The 21,558-nt window shown below is 45.7% G+C and overlaps 1 protein-coding gene across 2 annotated transcripts in view; it reads left to right on the forward strand.

Moving 5' to 3' along the window:
* Positions 1 to 21,558, forward strand: part of ITGA6 (integrin subunit alpha 6) — a 1,068,325-nt gene that overhangs the window by 960,099 nt on the left and 86,668 nt on the right. Inside the window, exon 25 of one of the 2 annotated variants that reach the window (XM_044075541.1) lies at positions 5,296 to 5,432. The exons of the other annotated variant lie outside the window; for it this stretch is intronic. Within the exon in view, the coding sequence (XP_043931476.1) occupies positions 5,296 to 5,406 (111 nt within the window). The 3' untranslated portion in view covers positions 5,407 to 5,432. The remainder of the gene's footprint in view (positions 1 to 5,295; positions 5,433 to 21,558) is intronic. 2 annotated transcript variants of the gene reach the window in all.

A 21,558-nucleotide genomic window follows, 5' to 3' on the forward strand; every position in this document is an offset into this window, starting at 1 on the left:
ATTTGGTAAAACCCTACCTACTTTAAGGGAGCATTTCCAATGGGAATGTCAGGAGTATCCTCAGTGCAAAAAGAGACTCGGGAATTCTTAGATTTACCACAGCACAGACCTTTAACCATTCCTCCTGTCTTGGATGTTGTGGATGATGTCTTTATGGAATCCAGTTTGACTCCTGACACCCTTCCTTCTGCTCCCAGGAAACCTGGCAGGTATTAGAGTCCCTGACTCTCATATATTTCTTTTCAAAAATCCTACTGTTGACCCAGAGGTCATCTCCCAAGGATCTAAAGGAATTAAAGCAACCACAGCTAAGAATCCCACCCCCTCGGACAGGGATTCCCGAGCTTTAGACAGATGGGGTAAAAAAGTATACACCTCTGCAACTCCTGCCATTAGAGTGCTAAATTGTCAGTTCCACATGCTGAAATACCAGCAACATACCTTGGAACTCAAAAGCTATCTACCTTTCTTGCTTGTGCAGAAAATAAAGAATTACAAGAGCTTATGCATTCTGCAAGCCAAGTTACTAAACACACCTTGCAATGTGGCTTTGATGCCCTAGAAGCATCTTGCAGGGCAGCAGTCACTGGTTCTGTACTTAGAAGGCATGCTTGGCTTAAGGAACAGACCTTGCCAGACCATGTCAAATCTAAACTATTGGACACACCATTGAACAAGGACAATTTGTTTGGCACCAAGGCAGAAGAGGTCTTAAAAAAGATGGAAGAAAAAGCTAAATCCATGCAGACAGTTAGACATCGTACAGGCCCAGCCTCCGAGGTTCAGTAGGCATTGCCAATCCAAGCACTGGTCCTTTCCAGCCCCTTCCAGGCCAGCTCAGCCAAGACCTAGGGGAAGCAGACCCCCCCCCCCCCCAGACAGCAGTCCCAGGGATTACAGAGATCTAAGCAAGGGAGTTCCTCCACTTCAAAAACAGGGAGTGCTAAGCTACCCCCTTATGGAAAGAACTCACAATGACTTTACACCGCCACCCCTTACCTCTGCCCACCTGCTTGTGCCCCTAGGAGGAAAACTCTCCTCCCATGCAAACAACTGGGCCTCTATTACCAACGACCAATGGGCCCTCAACATAGTGTCCCAGGGATACAAATTTTATTTCCACACTCTGCCAACCCCCAAAAGGGTTCCCAGATCTTCCTCCAAACCAGTGGACAGAGGCCAAAAAACAAGTCCATTCCCTGCTGTCCATGAGGGCAATACAGCCTGTTCCTGCAGGCCAGATAGGCCAAGGTTTTTATTCCAGGCTTTTCCTGGTATCCAGAAAAGAGGGCACCTGGTGCCCAATCCTCGATCTATCAATTCTAAACACCTGCCTGGTGATACCAAAATTCAAAATGCTCACCCTCCAGCAGCTTCTTCCTATGCTTTCCAAGGATGCTTGGTTAGCCACCCTAGACCTAAAAGAGGCCTACCTACACATCCCAGTCAGGGAATCCTGCAAGAAATATCTATGTCTCAGGGCAGGATCTATGCACTTTCAGTTCGCTGCGCTTTCCTTTGGCTTATCCACTGCTCCCAGAGTTTTTGCAAAATACCTGGCTACTGCCATTGCTTTTTGCAGACAAAGACATATTCAAATTTACCCATACTTAGACGACTGCCTAATTCAGGCAGACAGTCAGGAAAAGCAGTTACAGCACCTGACCTTTGTAAAGGACCTACTGACCTCCCAGGGGTATACTATAAATGAAAATAAATCAAAACTAGTCCCATTCAAAAAATTGTATTCCTGGGAGCAAGCCTGGACACAGCATCCCAGATGGCATTCCTTACTCCAGAAAAACAAGCCTACCTGACAGGCTACTTCTCTCAACTAGCCATCAGAACCCAGTTATCCGCAAGGAAAATCCTGCAAGCTCTAGGGTTCATGGCCTCCTCCATTCTACTCATTCCATATGAGGAAACTACAATGGTATCTAAAAAGCCTTTGGTGTCAACACTCTCAGGACCTGGAAACTATACCTATGATACCCTGTCTAAGGAAAGATTTTCTTTGGTTGGCAGCCGCATGCAACTGCAACAAGGGTCTTCCCTTCTCACAGCCCCATGCCGCCCAGACCCTCACCACAGACGCATCAGATTATGCCTGGGGTGCATACCTGGACGGCAGGTGCATTCAGGGCCATTGGAGCACAAATCAAATACATCTGCACATCAACCAAAAAGAGATGCTAGCTGTCCACGCTCGCGACAGCTTTCAGACCCCTACTCTCTCCCCGGGTCCTCTAGTGATCAAAACAGACAACACCATAGTGATGTGGTATATCAACAAGCAGGGAGGAACTCACTCTTATCCTCTCTGCAGGCTCGCCATGACACTTTGGCACACTGCTTCAGCCATGCATATAACCTGCTAGCACAATTCCTGTCAGGCTCCCTAAACTCTTTGGCAGACAACTTAAGCAGAAGCCTGCTAGACCCACATGAGTGGCAGCTAGACCACAGAACCTTCAACCTTGTAACCCAGAAATGGGGCACCCCGAAGGTGGACCTCTTTGCCTCCCACAACAATCACCTGCTCAGCAAATTCTTCACCAGGGAACCTCACAGCAAGGCCTGGAAAGTGGATGCTCCAGTCTTCCAATGGGTAACCCTCTCGATCTATGCATTTCCCCCTCTACCACTAATTTCAAGGGTACTGCTCAAAATAAAGGAGGAAAAACCAAGGGCAGTCTTGATTGCCCCACACTGGCTGCGCCAGCACTGGTACCCACTGCTGCGCAGCCTGTCACCCCAGCCACCATGTCACCTACCTCATATCCCAACTCTCCTGACTCAGAAGAATGAAGATTTCATGCATCCACAATTGCAGACCCTGAACCTGGCAGCCTGGCTTATACCCTGACCTCTTCTCCAGCTGCCAGCCTAAGCAAACAAGTCCTGGATGTTATACGTGAGGCCAGATGCCCCAGCACTAGAAAAACCTATGCTGACAAGTGGAAAAGGTTTTGCACCTGGATCCAGGCTAAAGGAGCTGAAACAGCACAGTCCTCCCTACCTCTTATCCTGGATTACCTAGCAGACCTACTACACAGGGGCCTATCCTTCTCTTCCATTAAAATTCCTCTGGCATCTCAGCTCATTACAGCACAGAGCCACCTCTCTTCTCACACCCTGTCATCAAACAGTTCCTAAGAGGGGCTAACAATTTAAGGCCACCTAGAAGAGCTCCTACCCCAGCTTGAGACCTTCATTGTGTGTTGGAAAAGCTCACCCTACCCCCCTCTGAGCCTGCAGCTTCAGCAGAGTTAAAATTCCTCTCTTGGGAAACAGCCTTGTTTCTGGCCATCACTTCAGCTAGAAGAGTTTCAGAGCTACAAGCACTTGTGGCTGTAGAGCCCTTCATCGTTTTCCATGCTAACAGTGTCTCCCTCAGAACTAACCCAACTTTCATGCCTAAAGTGGTGTCCAGTGTGGCTCTCAACCAATCAATTCATTTTTCCACCTTTTTCCTTAACCCATAAAACAAGGAGGAAAGACTTCTGCATTCTCTAGATGTGCAGATTCTTCCTGGATAGGACTAAATCTGTTAGGAAAACTGACCAATTGCTAGTCAGCTTTGCAGCAGGGGCAGAGGGCAAGGCCATATCCAAACAAACAATCTCCAAATGGATAGCACACTGCACTCATTTCTGCTACAAACATCACGGGAAACCACCCCCAAAGGGGGTCAGGATGCATTCCACCAGGGCAACCACCACCTCTGCAGTTTTTCTCAGAGTGGTCCCCACCAGGGACATCCTGGAGGCTGCAACATGGACTTAAGCATTACCACCTGCCTGTCTTCTCCAAATCCAGGGCAGGTTTTGCAACTGCAGTCTTGCAGGGCATCCTAGCCAGCCCCCAGTCTTCTTGTCTCTCTCCATCCTTTTCTTCAGCTTTGGGAAGCAACTCAAATGTGATGACTACAACAGTGAAACACGAACATAGTACAGTTGTGTACACTTACTATAAATGTAGATGTTAGTGTATTCACTGTTGCAGTCCTGGTTTCCCACCCTCCATCCCCTTGTCGCTCTCTCTCTCTCTCTCTCTCTCTCTCTCTCACTCTCTCACTATCTTCCTCACTCTTTACAGGGGATTTTTGGTATTTACTTTCTACTGGTGGTGCTCTTCCACCATAACCTAGCTTCCTATTTGGGGGCTCCCGACAGTTGGGGCAAGAAAAACTGATGTAATGGCGTCGGCTGCTTGTGATTTTATACCACTGATGACATGACATCAGTCCTGGAGTGACAGCAACCGATGCAGAAATACTAAGCCTCTGGTATTCGGGCCGACTGAGGACTACCCCTGGCAGGATAACCCAAGTGTGATGACTGCAACAGTGAATACACTCAAACATCTACATTTATGGTAAGTGTACACAACTGTACTTTCTGAATACTGCAGCAACAAATGTAAGGACATAGTACAGTTGTGTAAAATCTTAACATAACAGTAGATGTCCTTGCCTTCACTGCTGCAGCATTCGCTTCCTCCCTCCATCCCCCTAGTTCTTTACCTTCCTGGATGTACATGTTACCTCCTGGGGTCCTTGGACTGGTGTTCCTTCTGGGGCAGTCAGTTCTGTTTTTCGTAGGCTTGAACGTCACCTTTGTGCCCTACATTACACAGGGAGCGATTGGTGATATTCAGCATGCCTTTAAAATAACAGGATTCTTTAGTAAACAGTCAGGCTTCCATGGTAAGGGAAACCCCCATATGTTGTGAATACTGCAGCACTGAAGGCAAGGACATCTATGGTTATGGTAAGATTTTACACAACTGTACTTTTCCCCTCTCACCAGATGACCCAGCATTAACTGACACTTGCTGCTAGGTGTACAGGTTATTGGACCATTTCGTTATTGTAATATCCTATGTTTAGTCATGTATTTATCTTAAAACACTTTTTGGCTAGAATAACTTAGCAGTAATTCCTTCTTTTGTACCCAGCAAGTGACTGCTTGTATCTTGCATAGATCTTAACACAAACTGTTGTAATTTATGTAAATGGTTTAGAAAATTAGCAGAAATGTCAGTAATTGATGAAGAGACTAGAATTCTACATGAGTATGAGACTATTTCCTTTCATATATTTCTCCCTTATTTTGGAATGCAACACATGTGGGCATATTAAGGGCAGATGAAGGAATGTGGGATGATATTCAGCTATGTTAGAGGGATATCAACTTACAAATATTGTGGAGTTAATTGGAATAATTCAGTTTTTTTGCATTTGAAGTTGTTAACCACTGTAGTAACCCAAGATGATACCTTGCTTCCTTGTAGTGTGGTTTCTTCGGTCGATCCAAGAAAGACCAGTATGATACTGCAGCGTATCACAAGGCTGAGATCCATGTTCAGCCATCTGATAAAGAGAGACTTACCACTGATGCATAGTATTGATCATCTGCATTCTGTGATTGGTAATTTATCATTAAACTCTTTAATTGCTCACTTTGGGGCACAGTTTGCAGGGTGCTTACCATTCTTCTCTTCATGACTGGGGCACCGCTTCCTGCTTATGTTTCTATTAACATGTGGCGTCACTTACCAGAGCTTTCTTATTCCACCTGAACTCCTTCTCTAACTGGCATGCGGAACAGCAAGTTTCTCTTTTATCAATTAAATGAAATGTTTAAACTGACAGTTTTTTTGTTCTTTCAGGGACATAGCCAACACCATGTAGCAGGCCTCCTGATGATTTTAGTTTTGAAATGTGCATTTTTGCATCTTATTTACTAACATGGATGACTTCTGGCACTTGCATGCAGCTGACTGGGTCATTTATAGAGTTAAGCATTTGGTCTTATTTTTTTCATATTGACCCTGTGTGGGTAACTATTGCTTCCTGCTGTGTAGATAAACAGATGTGCCAAAGCGATAACAAGATATTCTAAAGAGAATGAATGCATTTGTTTTTAAAATGAGCTTGATGTGCTCCAGTTAAGGATATCATCTTTAACTTAAAAAGATGTATTACTGTATTTGTCTTTGTAATATATTGGGGTCATTAGCCATTTTCCATCGCAACCTGCAAAATATCTTGTACATGTTTAAAGGCTGAAGGGATTTGAAAGAGCTGATGAGGTGTCAGCCATACAATCCCTTAAGAGTTCCTCCATTATGACGCAAACAGTGTAAATCTGTGGGACTTTGTCATTAAATTAAGACTATGGTTAAATTGATAGCAATTTGTTTATTAACATACAATTTTTTTGCATTGTTTAAATAGTAATATTATTTTTTTCTTTTTTTTCATTTTTTTTTTTGTGATCCCCCGTGCTCCGTGGTCATCAAGCCCTTGTTATTTTTGAGTGTGCCCATTTGATGTCCTTCTGTTCTTATGTTGCAGTATTCTTGGTGTGGGATTTCCTGCCTTCAGGCGACTCATATGTCGGCCCCTATACAAAAGCTTCTGTTGCAGCTGTATGGGACATCACACGTAGGGCCATAAACCAGGGACCCTATGTGTGACGTCTGCACGCACAATCCTCAGAACGTTTCAGTCGCAGACAACTTCGCATCGTACGATCGCTCTTCAGACTTTGGATCGACAATAGATAAGTAACCCGTTGGGTTTTTTGCATTTCTAATATTTTACCGATCTTTCGCATTGCTTAGGCTTGGTTGTTGTAGCTTTCAGCTGATGTCAGGGAAAAAGGGAAAGTGCCAATCCGGGCACCAAATTCCCCATAAGGACGCCCATGACAAATGCGTTTTCTGCCTAGGCCAGGAACAGGACCATAATGCCTTCCCTATTTGTAAATCTTTTGTGCCTAAGATTTTATGTATCCGCCTTGCAGCTTTAAACCTTTACTTAGAAAACCAACGCCTCAAACGGCTGGCTCTCAGGATGGATCCTGCTTCGGAGGCCACCCAAGAACCTCCGCGTAAGAAGGCCAGGATGCCTAGGCTTTCATCGCCTGCTGCTTCGCACCCGAACGCCCCACCAACTGCTGATGTAGGAATTGAGGAGTGTTCGGCGGATCCGTCAGCTCTATCGACCTCCCTCACGGGGGCCGCTGCACAGCCGATGACCGGCATGTCCACGGAGCTTTCTCAGACACCGACGCCTGTCGATGTCGAGGGGTAACCAGATTTGGTGGTTCCTTCTACCGGGATCCAGATCTCAGATACAGCCGCTGCCAAACCCGGCTCTAGACCAACTCCTAAGGCCACTCCAACCAAAAAGAAGCAGAAAACAAAACACATTACGCCTGCTTCTGAAGTCTCTCCAGACTGGGAGGCCTTCACCTCTTCTCTTATGCAGACATTTATGGCCCTTAGGCCTTCTGCCTCAACCACAACTACATTGCCTCTGCTAAGCCCTAGGCCTCTCTCTGCTTCTTCCATCCCCATGGGTCCCCTCCTTGAGGAAGAAGAATATGAATCTTCCTACTCTTCCTCGGATGAATCCATCTCTTATCCCAGATTCCCAAGGAATATTATTCTCCTGATGAGGATTCTGTGGAAGGGGATTCTCCACCTGAAGACATTACATTTGGTGAAACCATCACCAAAATGAAAGACTATTTCAAATGGGATACTTCCCAAATGACGGAAACCCAAAAACGATACTCTGAACTGCTGCAAGTGGAGTCCCCCTCCCCTACAGCTGTACCCCCTGTTCTTCCAGCATACTTGGATGCATTTACTGCAGCCTCTAGAACACCTGACTCACAGCCTCCTGCACCAAAACACCCAGACTGCTTCTACAAGGTGCCAGAGGAACAAAAATTCCTCATAAAGCCACCCTTAGCAGACCCAGCAGTGACTGACACTGCCCCTGGTAAACAGTCTAGGTTGTTACATTCTGCCTCCCTATTGCCCACAGATAAAAATAGCAAATCCATGGATAGGATAGGCAAGAAGGTGTACCCTTCCTCCACTTTGGCCTTCAGAGCCATTAACAATCAAACACACATGACCAATTATGCCCTGGACTTAGCACCTCAAGCCACCTCTATGCTGGCTTAAATTCCTGACAGCCCAATTAAGACTGATATCTCCTCCAAATTGTCCTTAGCCCTACAAGTGGCTAGACACTCCATAAGGTGCAGCTACGATGCTGTAGTAGCTTCTGCTCGCTGTGCAGCATCAGCATCTGTCCTTAGGTGATATTCCTGGCTTAGACTACAGAATCTGCCAGGGGACTTCAAGTCCAAAATCTTGGACGCCCCCCTGGATCACAACTTTCTCTTTGGAAAGCAATCTGCAGACCTATTTAAGAATCTGCAAGAAAAAAACAAAGAATTACAGGATATAAAGCATCTCCTGGTATCCCCTATACCCAAATTTTATAGGAACTACCTGGCTAAGACTACCTTTGTTAGGCGTAACCCACATTCTGCTGCCGCCTCCTCCTCCAGACCCAGAAGAGGAACTAGAAGACATTCTTCATCCAGGCCTACTGGCCCACCTCCTCAGCCTAGACAACCCTTTCAGGAAAGGGGAGGCCCTAATAATGCATGACTGCCTTGCCCATCTGCCCATCTCAGCTTGCCTTACCCACTGTCTCCCCTTCTGGCAAAAAATCACTACAGATCAATGGGTATTAATCATTATTCAAAAAAGGTACTTTCCATCATGGAAACAAATTCCCCCCGGAAAGGCATTTCATTTCCCCCCAAAAAAACAATGCCATCTCCTTCCACAAATTCTGTCAGACCTGCAACAACAAGGCAGAATAGAGCCTGTTCCCACAGGACAAGAAGGAAAGGGATTCTACTACTGTCTGTTCCAGGTCCTTCAAAAGGATGGTTTCTGGAGACCCATTTTGGATCTCTCCTTCCCAAACCTTTACCTGCAGGTACCCACCTTCAAAATGCTGTCACTTCCCACTGTCTTACCCCTCCTACCTTCAAATGCTTTCATGGTCACCTTGGACGTAAAAGATGCTTACTTGCACATTCCCATCAGGGCCTCACACAGACATTTCCTGCGTTTCTTTGTCCCATCCTCGCACTTCCAATTTACGGCCTTGCCCTTTGGTATATCCACTGCCCCAAGAGTGTTTACAAAGTGACTAGCTCCAGCGATTGCCTTCTGCAGGATCCAAGGAATCCAGATTTACTCGTATCTGGACGACATCCTTATCCTAGCACAGTCCAAAAATTCCCTCTTAAGGCATCTACACTTCATTATGTCCCTTCTACAAAGTCTAGGGTTCACCCCAAACCTCAAGAAGTCCTCCCTGAACCCAGACAAGGACAAGTTATTCCTAGGTTGCAGAATCAATACAGAATGAATGAAAGCCTTTCTCCCACAGGACAAGGTTCTATCTCTAACTTCCCACTTCCAGGAAGTTTTGTTCTCCCAGGCAATCACTGCAAGGCAATTCCTTTGACTCCTGGGGTTGATGGCAGCAACCATTCCCATGCTACCATTGGCCAGAATGCATATGCGAAAACTGCAATGTTACCTCAAAAATATCTGGTCACAACACCAGAGTCACTTGGAACAAGTTATCCCCTTCTTCCCTGTTGAAAGAAGGAAATCATTTGGTGGATCCAACAAGTACAACTAAACCCGGGCCTTCCACTGCAACCCCTCCAACCCACACAAATATTGCATACGGATGCCTCAGACTCAGGTTGGGGAGCCACCTTGCACTCTTACAGAGTCCAAGCCCAGTGGCAACCTCCCATGATAACCAAACACATCAATGTAAAGAAGATGACAGCAATTCTTTTAGCTCTACAGACCTTCCTACCCCTACTGCTACCAGGTCCTCTTCTGATAGTGATGGACAATACCACTGTAATGTGGTACATCAACAAACAGGGAGGTACCAAGGCATACCAATTGTGCAGGCTAGCCCTACTAATTTGGGACCTAGCATCCCAGCACAAGCTATCCCTGCAAGCCAGTTACATCCCTTCACAGGACAACAAGCAAGCAGACCTCCTGAGCAGAACATCATCTCTACAACACGAATGGATGCTGGACAGGATGGTCTTCCTAGACATAGTCCACCAGTGGGGCACTCCACAAATAGACCTGTTTGCCTCCCCCCCCAGGACAGGCAGCTGCAGACCTTCTGCACACAGGCTTACTCCCCCCAAGTATGGAGAGTAGACGCCTTCAGTTTCACCTGGGAGGGGAAGTTCCTGTACGCCTTCTCCCCCTTCCCTCTGATTCAGAAAGTCCTCGTGAAAATCAGGAAGGACAAACCAAAAATCTTGCTAGTGACTCCCTACTGGCAAAGGCAGCACTGGTTCCCCCTTCTATACAATTTATCCAAGGGCAAGCGCTGCAAGTTTTACCCCACAAGGTGTACCTTCTGACACAAGACAAAGGAACTCTCCTACACCCACACTTGCAAATGCTATCCCTGACTTTGTGGGTGATAAATTACTAACCCCATTCAGACATCACTATTCAGAGGACGTGCTATCAGTCCTGAGGGAGGCCAGGAAACCCACTACTAGAAATTCATACCTTACCAAATGGTAAAACTTTACTCAGTGGTGTCTGGAACAGGAAAGGGACCCTTATGAGGCTGACACCCCCCCTAGTACTCTCATATATGTGTCAGCTTATAAAGGGTGGACTTTCCTATTCATCAGTGAAGGTGCACCTCCCCGCATTATCAGCCTGCTTACCTCTAAATCCTCCCTTGTTAGCCAGGCTACATGTGAAACTCTTCCTTAAAGGGTTCTTACACATCAGACCACCTAAGAAGCCTATTCTTCCTCCATGGAACCTGAATTTCATCCTGGAAAAACTCACCCAGCTCACCTTTGAACCGGCTAATACAACCTCTCCACAGTTTTGTACTTGGAAAACAGTACTGTTAGTGGCTACTACCTCTGCCAGAAGGGTTTCTGAGCTACAAGCCTTAATGGCATGCTCACCTTACACCATTTTTCATAGGGACAGGGTCACACTGAGAACTAACCCTTCCTTCATGCCCAAGGTAGTCAGTGACTTATCTCTAAATCAGTCCATTCACCTACCCAATTTTCCTCTCTCCCACTAATCAAGGAGAGAGGATACTCCACTCCCTAGATGTCCACAGGCAACTGAGATTTCACCTGGACAAGACTAAAGACATTAGGAAATCCAAACAACTCTTTGTATCTTTCCACCCCAGAGCATTGGACAAGGCAGTCACCAAAAAGACCATTGCATCCTGGATTAGAAAGACAATCGGTTTCTGCTACTCACACCACAGAAAAAACCCTCCAGTTGGGGTTAAGGCACACTCCACAAGAGCAGTGGCCACTTCCAAGGCCTTCCAAAAAGGCATGGACACAGCTTCCATTACGGAAGCAGCTACGTGGTCCACTATCCACACTTTCACCAAACATTACAAATTGGACCAAATTCTCCAAAGCACGCGCAGGATTTGCCAGGGCAAATCTACAAGGCTTTGTGGAATCATCAGCTGCATCCACCACCCTTTCATCAAACTAAGCTGTGGTACTCTCCCACACCAAGAATACTGCAATAGGAATAGAAGGACATAGAATAGTTGTGTTAAATCTTACCATAACCGTAGGTGTCCTTCTCTTCCATGTTGCAGTATTCCTTCCCACCCACCATTCCCCCTCACTGACTCTACCAGTCTAACTGCTCCCTGATGCCTCTCTCCATTACTGAAGAGACCCAGGGCCTTATACATGTCACCTTTGGCAGCCTATCCTGTTGGGCTATCTACTTTGCCTGCTTAGCTTCAAGTTCTGGGGATTGTGCGTGCAGACGTCACACATAGGGTCCCTGGTTTATGGCCCTATGTGTGACATCCCATGCAGCTGCAACAGCCAAGCTGAAGCTTTTGTATAGGAGCCGATGTACGAGTCGCCTGAAGGCAGGAAGTCCCACACCAAGAATACTGCTACATGGAAGAGAAGGACATCTATGGTTATGATATGATTTTACACAACTATTCTTTCTTTCACTTACCAGGACAAGTGCCACTCATTGGGTGGAGGGGCAAGCAGTTATCCTGGCAGTTGTCAGCAAAATGTTCCCTTTCTTGTTCTAATGCCCATTTTTTGGATATTCTGCTTGCTCAGAAATGGTCGCTGTGTCTTCCTTCTGTGTGTGTATGAGTGGATGTGTGAACATACTCCTGCACCCATGCAATGAAGGTTAAACCATGAACATGCATTGACAAAGCCAGGGGTATGTCCTCTGTCCACATGCTGCATGCCAAACTTTATCTAGTAGGTGCTAGCACTGCAGTGGGATGGACCACCTCCCTACTCTGAGTACAGGCAAGCCCATAGGAACATTTTATTTCCACCGTAGTCAGTGCCATGGTGTAGAACAATAAAACCTGGACTGTAGCACAGGTGACTTGGATTTGATTAGCGTCTCGGACATCTGAGATGTTGGCAGCATGCTCATCATAGAAGGGAGATGGGATGGGTGCATGCATGGGGCATACAGTGCAGTTAGATTCAGTTGGCAGAGGCCTAGGAAATAAACTGCAAAGTGCTTCATGAGGTTAGGTGGGGCAACTTACCAGTGTCAGTCCTTTGTGGAAGTTAGGGGTGGTTCAGCATGGTTTGCCCCACCCTTGGGGTGGTACTGGGGCATGCCAAGGGCAGGGAAGAAGACTAGATGAAAGCACACCCAGCAGCAGCATTATGACTCAGACCTCTGATGCCTTGATCCCACCACTAGCCCTGACCTTCATTGGAATGAGTTCAGAGGAGGCCAGGAGAGGTTGGTAGACCCAACAGTTAAGGAGAGACACTGGTCTCAGGTATTGGACAGCTGTGGGAGAAAAATCCCCTTTATTTCTAGCCACCACTTTGTCTGAGTAATTAGTGTATCTCTATTAATCTGAGTAACAGTCAGGGTTTTATCCCTGTATACCATGGAGTTACCCAGCAACAAAGTTTAATAAAAAGTCCTGTAGAATTTCACATATTGTCCATGTTTACAGCACCATAAGGATTGAGAGCATGAGACAGAGTGCACAGTGCAGGAACTCTTAAAAAAAATAGCTTGTGTTGTGTATTGTGCTCACAGTGATGCAGTGGGGTGAATGCCAGTCATGGAGGAGGCATTTATCCTGGCAGCAGTCACACCCTTATTGCACTGCTGTATAACTTCAGCCTCCCTAGTTTTCACCTGGTACTGATTTTTTTTTTTTCAAATCTGGAAGGAGCTTTTGTTTCTCTAGGTTGCCAGGCTCTGAATTATTTCAGTGTCTGAAATAACTAAAACTTAAAGCATATAGTCTGTAAGCATATCTGGTTAGGACTTGCATGGATACTGTCATAAAGTGCATATTTTTAGCATGGGATATTGTTCTTGCCTGATTAATATGCAGTTGTCCTGATCGTATCAGACACTGCACAGAGAGCAGAACTTCATGTCAGTTGTCTGACAGCTAAGCAGCTGGCAGTATGACACATTGAAAAAGGTTCCCATTTGGACCATTAATAGTCTGAGTTTCAGCTGTGTGCCAGAGGACAGTCTGTTTGGTGCAAGGATATGAGTAGCTAATCTGTGGCTCTCCATTTTTTGTGAGGAGTGATGAGAATTTTTTTCGGTACTCCGTATTCTTAGGGATGACCAGCTGGTCTGCGGTTAGCTTGAGGTAAATATGTGGATGTATTGATAGATGTCCACCATGATGGAAACACACGCCTTAACCTTCACACATTCAACAGTCATGAGATTTAAAAAAAAAAACATTCCTTTGTTTTACTACTTTGGGACCTTGTTCTGTAATGTTTTTCCCTTGTAAGGAGAATATCTGAGCAGGCAATCAAATTGCAGAGTTCCAGATGTCGGAACTAAGCAGGAAGGTTCCAGCAATATACAGTAAATGCGGCAACAGACTGTACAGTCGAATATCGGAAAGTAAGTGTGAGCAACTATGGTGCCATCTTTTTAAGCTTAACTTCTGTCTGTGGAGTTTTTGTAGTAGGGAAATTGGAGCTTTAGACCTGTATTCAACAATATGGCATCTCAGCAGCTTCTGTTCAGTGTCATAAGAATGCTTAAAATCTCCATACAGTACCGTTATCACCTTGGTACATGCATTCAGTTATGTTCAGAAATTGTTATCAGCACAAGAGCTGCAAAGTTGTGCTGCCTACAGCTGGTATTTTTTAAGCCCTCATAAGCACACCATTCTAGATGTTCATCATGCATACAGCTGCAGTCATAACAGATGGGTTTTCCTGCCGTCAGGCGGGTCCTCGGTCGGCCGAATTCCAAAGTCTAGGTCCGGCGTCGGTTGTCGTCGCTTCTTCCCTGACGTCAGTGCGACAGGGGTATAAAAGAACCAGCCAATGCCATTTTCTTCAGTCTTTCTTGCCGCGCGGTGCCTGAAGCAGAAGCAGTTCGCAAGTGCCGGTCGGCCAGCTCCTGAGATTATGAATATTTTGCAACCAAAGTCTTCTTGAAAGCTAAGTACCCCGTTGGGGAAACTTTTCTTGCCTCAGACCGATGTCAGACAAAGTTAATAATTGCATTTCATGTGGGAAGCAAATACCGCATAAGGATTTTTCATTCCCTCTGCATTCCTTGCTTAGGCCCAGACCACGACGTCTCGGCCTGTCGTTTTTGTGCTACATTCAACAGACGCACCATTAAGCGTCGGGCGGAGTTCGCCCAACACTATTTTGGCAAAAAATTTAATTACATTATGTTGTCGGATACTCCGACTCCAGTTTTGAGTAAAAGACGCAAAGATAAGGACCAACATACGAGGTCCGCGGCTTCTACCGACACCACACCAAAGCCGACTACAGGTGGTCCGGTTCTCAGTGAGGCGCCTACTACCGACGACACTTCATTGGCGGTGTCTACTGTACCCGAGGTCGCAGGCTCTTCGGCCCACACCCCGACTACCGATACCGAAGCCACTCTTGGTGGTGAAACTCAGAGATTAGACAGGTCTGCTACCTCTCAAGGTGTCTTCAGGCCTTCCTCTTCTTTTTCCATCAAGGCTTTCACTAAGTCTAAAGCAACCATGCATACTAAGAGACAAGCTCCACAGGGCCCTTCTCAAGGCCCCATGCCTAAAAAGCAGATGCTCAAAATGGCTGAGGATTTGATTACTCTTATCAGGGGTTCTCAACCCCCCTTCGGACAAAAGGCCCAGAGTGGAGGAAGAATTCCCCTCCTCGGACCAGGCCTCCATTATTTCAGAGCATTCTGATGACCAGGAACATTCATACTCCCCTTTTGAAGATTCTGATGCAGAGGAGTCCATTCCCTCTGTCTTCCCCCCCTGAGGATTACTCTTTTGGGGAAACCTTGCATACCTTGAGGGAACATTTCCACTGGGAAGGCCAAGAGTACTCAGACTCCAAGAAAAGGCTTAGGGATTTTCTCTTGCTCCCTCAGCACAGGCCTCTGGCTATACCTCCTGTCTTAGACATTCTAGATGATGTGTATTTGGAGGCCTGCCTTAACCCAGACTCTTTACCTCCAGCCCTAGTCAAGCCTGACAGGTATTACCGGGTTCCTGACTCACACCAATTCCTATACAAAAGCCATGCGGCTGACCCAGAAACTATCTCACAGGGCCCCAAGGGAATTAAGGCCTCCACTGCTAAAAATCCATTACCTTCAGAGAGAGATTCCAGAGCTTTAGAAAGGTGGGGGGAAAAGGTATACACCTCGGCCACCTTAACCATGAGGGCATTAAACTGCCAGTTCCATATGTTAAAGTACCAACAGTTTCTGTTATCACAGTTGAGAAGCAAAATGTCACTACCTGAATAACCAGACTTGAAGGAGTTGCAGGATTTGATGCATAGTGCAGAACAAGTGGGTAAACATACCTTGCAATGTGGTTTTGATGCTTTAGAGGCCTCATGTAGAGCTGCTGTTACAGGATCAGTCATACGTAGACATGCCTGGCTCAAAGAGCAAACCTTACCAGATCATGTCAAAGCTAAATTACTAGATGCCCCTCTGCAAAAAGATGTATTATTTGGTGTTAAAGCTGAGGAGGTATTAAAGAAAATGGAGGAAAAGGCTAAATCAATGCAAACAGTGAAAGATTTCCTACAGGTACAACCTCCACGTTTCAGTAGAAATTGGCCTTCCAAAAATTGGTCCTTTCCAGCCACGGACAGACCCCAAAGAGGTAGATACATTCGCCCGAGGGGCAGAGGGCAATCTCAAGGATCGTTTAGAGGCAGACAGTGGCAAGCTCCTACACAAAGAGGTGGTGAGGATAGTTCACAGCCATTCAGAAAGCAGACCCAATGACTTTCCCCTTTGCATGCCAAGCAAGGCTCAAATGGCAACACCTTTAGGCGGAAAACTGGCATTATTTTCAAAAAATTGGCATATTGTCACAAAAGACAAATGGATCCTGGACATTATAAACAGAGGCTACAGATTCCATTTTCACATCCTTCCAAAAATGAGAGGCATGCCAAACCTGCCACACAATCAAAGGGCAGAGGCACAAAAACAAATTTCAGATCTCATGGACATGAAAGCTATTCAAGAGGTACCTACACAAGAACAAGGTCAAGGTTTTTACTCCAGACTATTCCTGGTACCAAGGAAGGGAAAAGATTGGAGACCTATTTTGGACCTATCCATCCTAAACACATTTTTACTTGTGCCAAAATTCAAGATGCTCACATTACAGCAGCTTCTTCCCATGCTGGGCAAGGAGTCTTGGCTGGTAACATTGGACCTCAAGGAGGCATACCTGCATGTCCCAATCAGACAAGATTGCAGAAGATACCTCAGATTTCTTGCAGGTTCAACTCATTATCAATTCTCTGAATTGCCCTTTGGCTTATCTACTGCGCCCAAAGTATTCACGAAATGCCTGGCATCAGTAATTGCCTACTGCAGACTTCAAGGGATACAAATATACCCATATTTGGATGACTGCCTGATCCAAGCGGACAGCAAGCGCATACTTCAGAAACATCTGGCTTTTGTAATAATGTTGTTGAATTCTCTGGGATACACAGTCAACAAAAAGAAATCAAGGCTAATACCCTCTCAAACAATAATTTTCCTGGGTGCCAACTTGGACACAAACACCCAGATGGCCTACCTCACGCCAGAGAAACAGGGGCAACTAACTCAATACTTCAGAAAATAGCAAATTTCACCAGGCTGACTGCAAGGAAAATCCTGCAGGCTCTGGGATTCATGGCATCTTGCATCCTACTAATCCCATGTGCAAAGCTGCATATGAGGAAACTTCAGTGGTACCTGAAAAACCTATGGTCTCAACACAGCCACAGTTTGGAAACAATAATACCACTGATTCCATGTCTTCAAAAGGAATTTCTGTGGTGGGCTCAAGCATGCCAAAGAAACACAGGTCTCCCATTCTGCAAGCCTCAAGCAAATCAAGTCATCACAACAGATGCCTCGGACTATGCCTGGGGGGCGCACATGACAGATCGGTGCATTCAGGGCAAATGGTCCCAAAAAGAAAAGCACCTACACATCAATCAAAAGGAAATGCTAGCAGTAATAAATACTATTATAGCTTTCAAAAACCTTCTGCATCCAGGTCAACTATTGATAAGGACAGACAACACCACAGTAATGTGGTACATAAACAAACAGGGAGGAACCCATTCATACCCCCTATGCAGGCTGGCCATGTCTCTTTGGAACATGGCTCTGGAATTACAAATCGAACTTCAAGCACAGTACTTGCCAGGCAAGGAAAACATGCTGGCAGACAACCTAAGCAGAAATATGACAGATCCACACGAATGGAAGTTGCATCCTCAAGTTTTTACAGAGATAATTCAAGCATGGGGAAGGCCAGACATAGATCTCTTTGCCTCCCACAAAAATCACCAATTGGCAAAGTTCTGCTCAAGGACCTTTCATCCACAGGCCTGGAGAGTGGATGCACTCTCTTTCAGTTGGACAACAATGACAGTTTATGCCTTTCCACCTCTTCCTCTGCTGCCCAAAGTTCTATTAAAAACCAGAGCAGACAGACCAAAGATGATTCTCATTGCTCCAGACTGGCCAAGACAACACTGGTACCCACTCCTGAGGAGCCTGACGCATTCCCCACCATGGATCCTACCTCTAATGCCTCTTCTTCTGACTCAGCACAACTTCAAAACTCTTCACAGTCAGCTGAAAACACTCAATCTGGCCGCATGGAAGATACCTTAACTTCACAACAGACCCTACTCTCCAAGGAGGTGCAGGATGTCATTTTGGAGGCCAGAAGGCCTTCTACTAGAAAAGCTTACTCCGCAAAATGGAAACGGTTTTGTGCCTGGAATGAGAAAAAGGGCCAGAATCCTGGAATTCTGAATTTACCTCAAATATTACAGTATCTAGCTGTGATGCTAAGCAGTGGACTTTCATTCTCCTCCATCAAAATCCATGCCTCAGCCATTTCTGCAGAATACAACACTGATCCTCCTTTATTCTTCCACCCCCTCTTAAGACAGTTCCTCAGAGGGGTTAAGAATATAAAACCCCCAAGGAAACAACCAGTACCTGCTTGGGACCTCAATTTCATTCTAGAAAAACTGACCTTGCCTCCTTTTGAGCCAGCTGCCTCAACAGAACTGCAATATTTGTCCTGGAAAACAGCCTTCCTTCTGGCTATCACCTCAGCTCGCAGGGTATCGGAACTACAAGCCCTCATGGCTGTGCAGCCTTTCATCATTTTCCATCAGGACAGAGTTTCCTTACAAACCAATCCGTCCTTTATGCCAAAGGTGGTATCCAGGGTAGCTTTGAATCAGGCTATCCACTTACCTACCTTTTACCCTAATCCTCAAAACAAAGGGGAGAGACTACTACATTCCTTGGACATCCACAGACAGCTGCGTTATTATTTGGACAGAACAAAGCCTTTCAGAAAATCAGAGCAACTCTTTGTGTCCTATGCTACAGGAGCTCAAGGGAAGCCATTTTCCAAACAGACAATCTCAAAATGGATAGCCCACTGCATACGCTTTTGTTACTCTTTTCATGGTAAAACTGTACCTGCAGGCATCAGATCTCACTCCACAAGGGCCACAGCTACCTCTGCAGCTTTCCTCAGAGGGGTTCCTACCAAAGATATTTTGGAAGCAGCCACTTGGAGTTCTGTGCATACCTTCTCCAAGCACTATCACCTACCATTATACTCCAAAACCAGAGCAGGCTTTGCCACTGCAGTCTTGCAGGGCATCCTGGCTCCTCCTAGTTCCACCTAGTGCCTACCACCCCTTTTTAGCTTTGGGATTCTACCCATCTGTTATGACTGCAGCTGTATGCACGATGAACATAGTACAGTTTTGTACCTACCATAAATGTAGATGTTCGAGTGCTAATACAGCTGCAGTCCAGGTTTCCCTCCCTCCTTCCCCTCTTGGGACAGGCCTATTGGCTAACACCTCCTCATACAACCTGATTGGGGTATTCATTTATGGTGTATTTGTTTGCAACTACTGTTTTTTGATTATATTGCATTGCATTATTACATAAATTTATGTATTGCCTTCCTCCTGGGGGCACCTGACATCTGGGGCAAGAAAAACTGAAGAAAATGGCGTCGGCTGGTTCTTTTATACCCCTGTCGCACTGACGTCAGGGAAGAAGCGACGACAACCGACGCCGGACCTAGACTTTGGAATTCGGCCGACCGAAGACCCACCTGATGGCAGGAAAACCCATCTGTTATGACTGCAGCTGTATTAGCACTCGAACATCTGCATTTATGGTAGGTACAAAACTGTACTTTCTTCATTGTATTGTTCGCTGTTGCAGTAGCAATAACACTTGTGACTTCTGTCACAGAAGGCCTCTTGTTTGGGCAGTTGCCCTAACTCTGGTATAATCTGTGGTACAAGAGAAACACCTGCTACCTCTATCTTTATCTTTTTCTTGCCATAGTACAAGTAGTTGTCACTGAGAGTTACTAGCTGTCATTGGTCTGTCAGTTCAACCTGCCTTCTGCAGTACAGATAGGTACACCATTTGGGGGGGGGGGATCTTGTGTATTTGTGTGCATGTATAAAGACTGTGAAGATTTCGAGTGTAATGAACAGTAGGTGTCAGAATGTAATGTTAATACCTGCATTACTTGTAGAAAGCAGAATCTGAGCAAAGGATTTTTTTCACAGTCCATGTTTTCTGTCCCCATTGTGCTATGTTCAACCAGAAGACCAGTAAGCAGAAGGCTATATCTTTGCATATCTGCAAGAACCACAAAAAGCTGTACACCTTTTCCTGATCTGCCATGGCATTAGCCAAGTCATCTATGGATGTCCCACTCAGAAAACAAAACGCCTCTGAGAGGAAATCCTTGGAGGCTGATGGCATATCCACGAATTCCAAAAGCCTTCCTGGTCTTGAGAGCATTTGATTTTGTGAGGTGCTTTTGCAGCTCCTGACTTTGATGCTTGCTTGGGCTAAACTGAGACTTGGTGGTAAAACTCAGGCAACCACCATGCACTTGGACAATGGCATGTCATTTAGCTGAAACCCTGCACCAGTCTGCTAATCCAAATGCTTGTCCACAGCCATGTGGTTTTGACACCAGAACTCTGATAATAGGGGGAGGGGATGGTACATCCTTGGCTCTGGTAAATGAAGACGTCTACAAGTATGAAGAAGTCATCTCTGCCTGCCTATACCAGAAGCCTGTAAGGCAAACACCAGCCTCAAAAACATGGCCAAGGTGTTTGAGTCTTGGATATCTGCCATCTTGCCTTAGCTTGAGCTGGGCCCCCCCTTCCCAAGCCCATTACAAGGTCTGATGAAGTTGATTAAGACTTTGTTCTTTTTCTTAAGAACCGGCAGCAATCAACACAGCAGGCTTCAGTGTCTAGAGTCCCTACACTAAAAAGAAAGAAGGACCACCATAGATCTCCCATAAGGAGTCAGGGTATGTGGACCAAATTTCCTCCCCTTTCAGGTATGAGTCACACATTTAGGGCACCTTATGTTCTGCAATCCCAGTTCCTAAGGATTTCTTATTTGGAGATGCTGTTAACAAAGTAAAGTATTATTTCCATATGGGAATCTAAAGATTACTCTTCTGTCCAGAAAAAGTATAGGGGACTTCTGATTCTGCCAGATCCAAAACCCTTATCTGGTCCTCCAAGCATAGAAGCCTTTACAGATACATTTATCTTTGGAGCCAGACTCCTAACCCCTGCTGCCAGAAAGCCTAACATTTTACAGGGCTATGATTTCTTGCAAATACCTGCATAAAAATCGTATTTCTGATCCAACAGTTGTGTCTGTTAATTTCAGCAAGAGTTTTGTTGGGGTTGCAACTAAAATTCCCTTACCAGTTATAGGGAAATTAAGATTCTGTACCAATTTGGGCAGAAAATCCTGAACTTCAGGGCTCTTAACTGCCAAGTTGTTATGTTAATGTCTAGGAGACTTTCCTGTCCCAGCTGAAAGCAAGGCTGAGGAGATAAAGGACAAGGCCTTTAGAGAGAAAGCGCTAGACTTGTGCATCCTCATTTCTGAGGTTGCTCAACAGTCTGTAAACTATAGCTGTGATGCTGTGCATGCATCATGCAAGGTGACACCCGTGATGTCTAATATTAGGAGAAATGCCTGGCTGAGGACCAAGACCCTGCCAGATCTTGTAAAAGCACAGCCCCTTAATGT

The sequence above is a fragment of the Protopterus annectens genome, chromosome 6.part1 (genome assembly GCF_019279795.1).
Source record: "Protopterus annectens isolate FY-2018-M chromosome 6.part1, PAN1.0, whole genome shotgun sequence".
Lineage (NCBI taxonomy): Eukaryota > Metazoa > Chordata > Ceratodontiformes > Protopteridae > Protopterus > Protopterus annectens.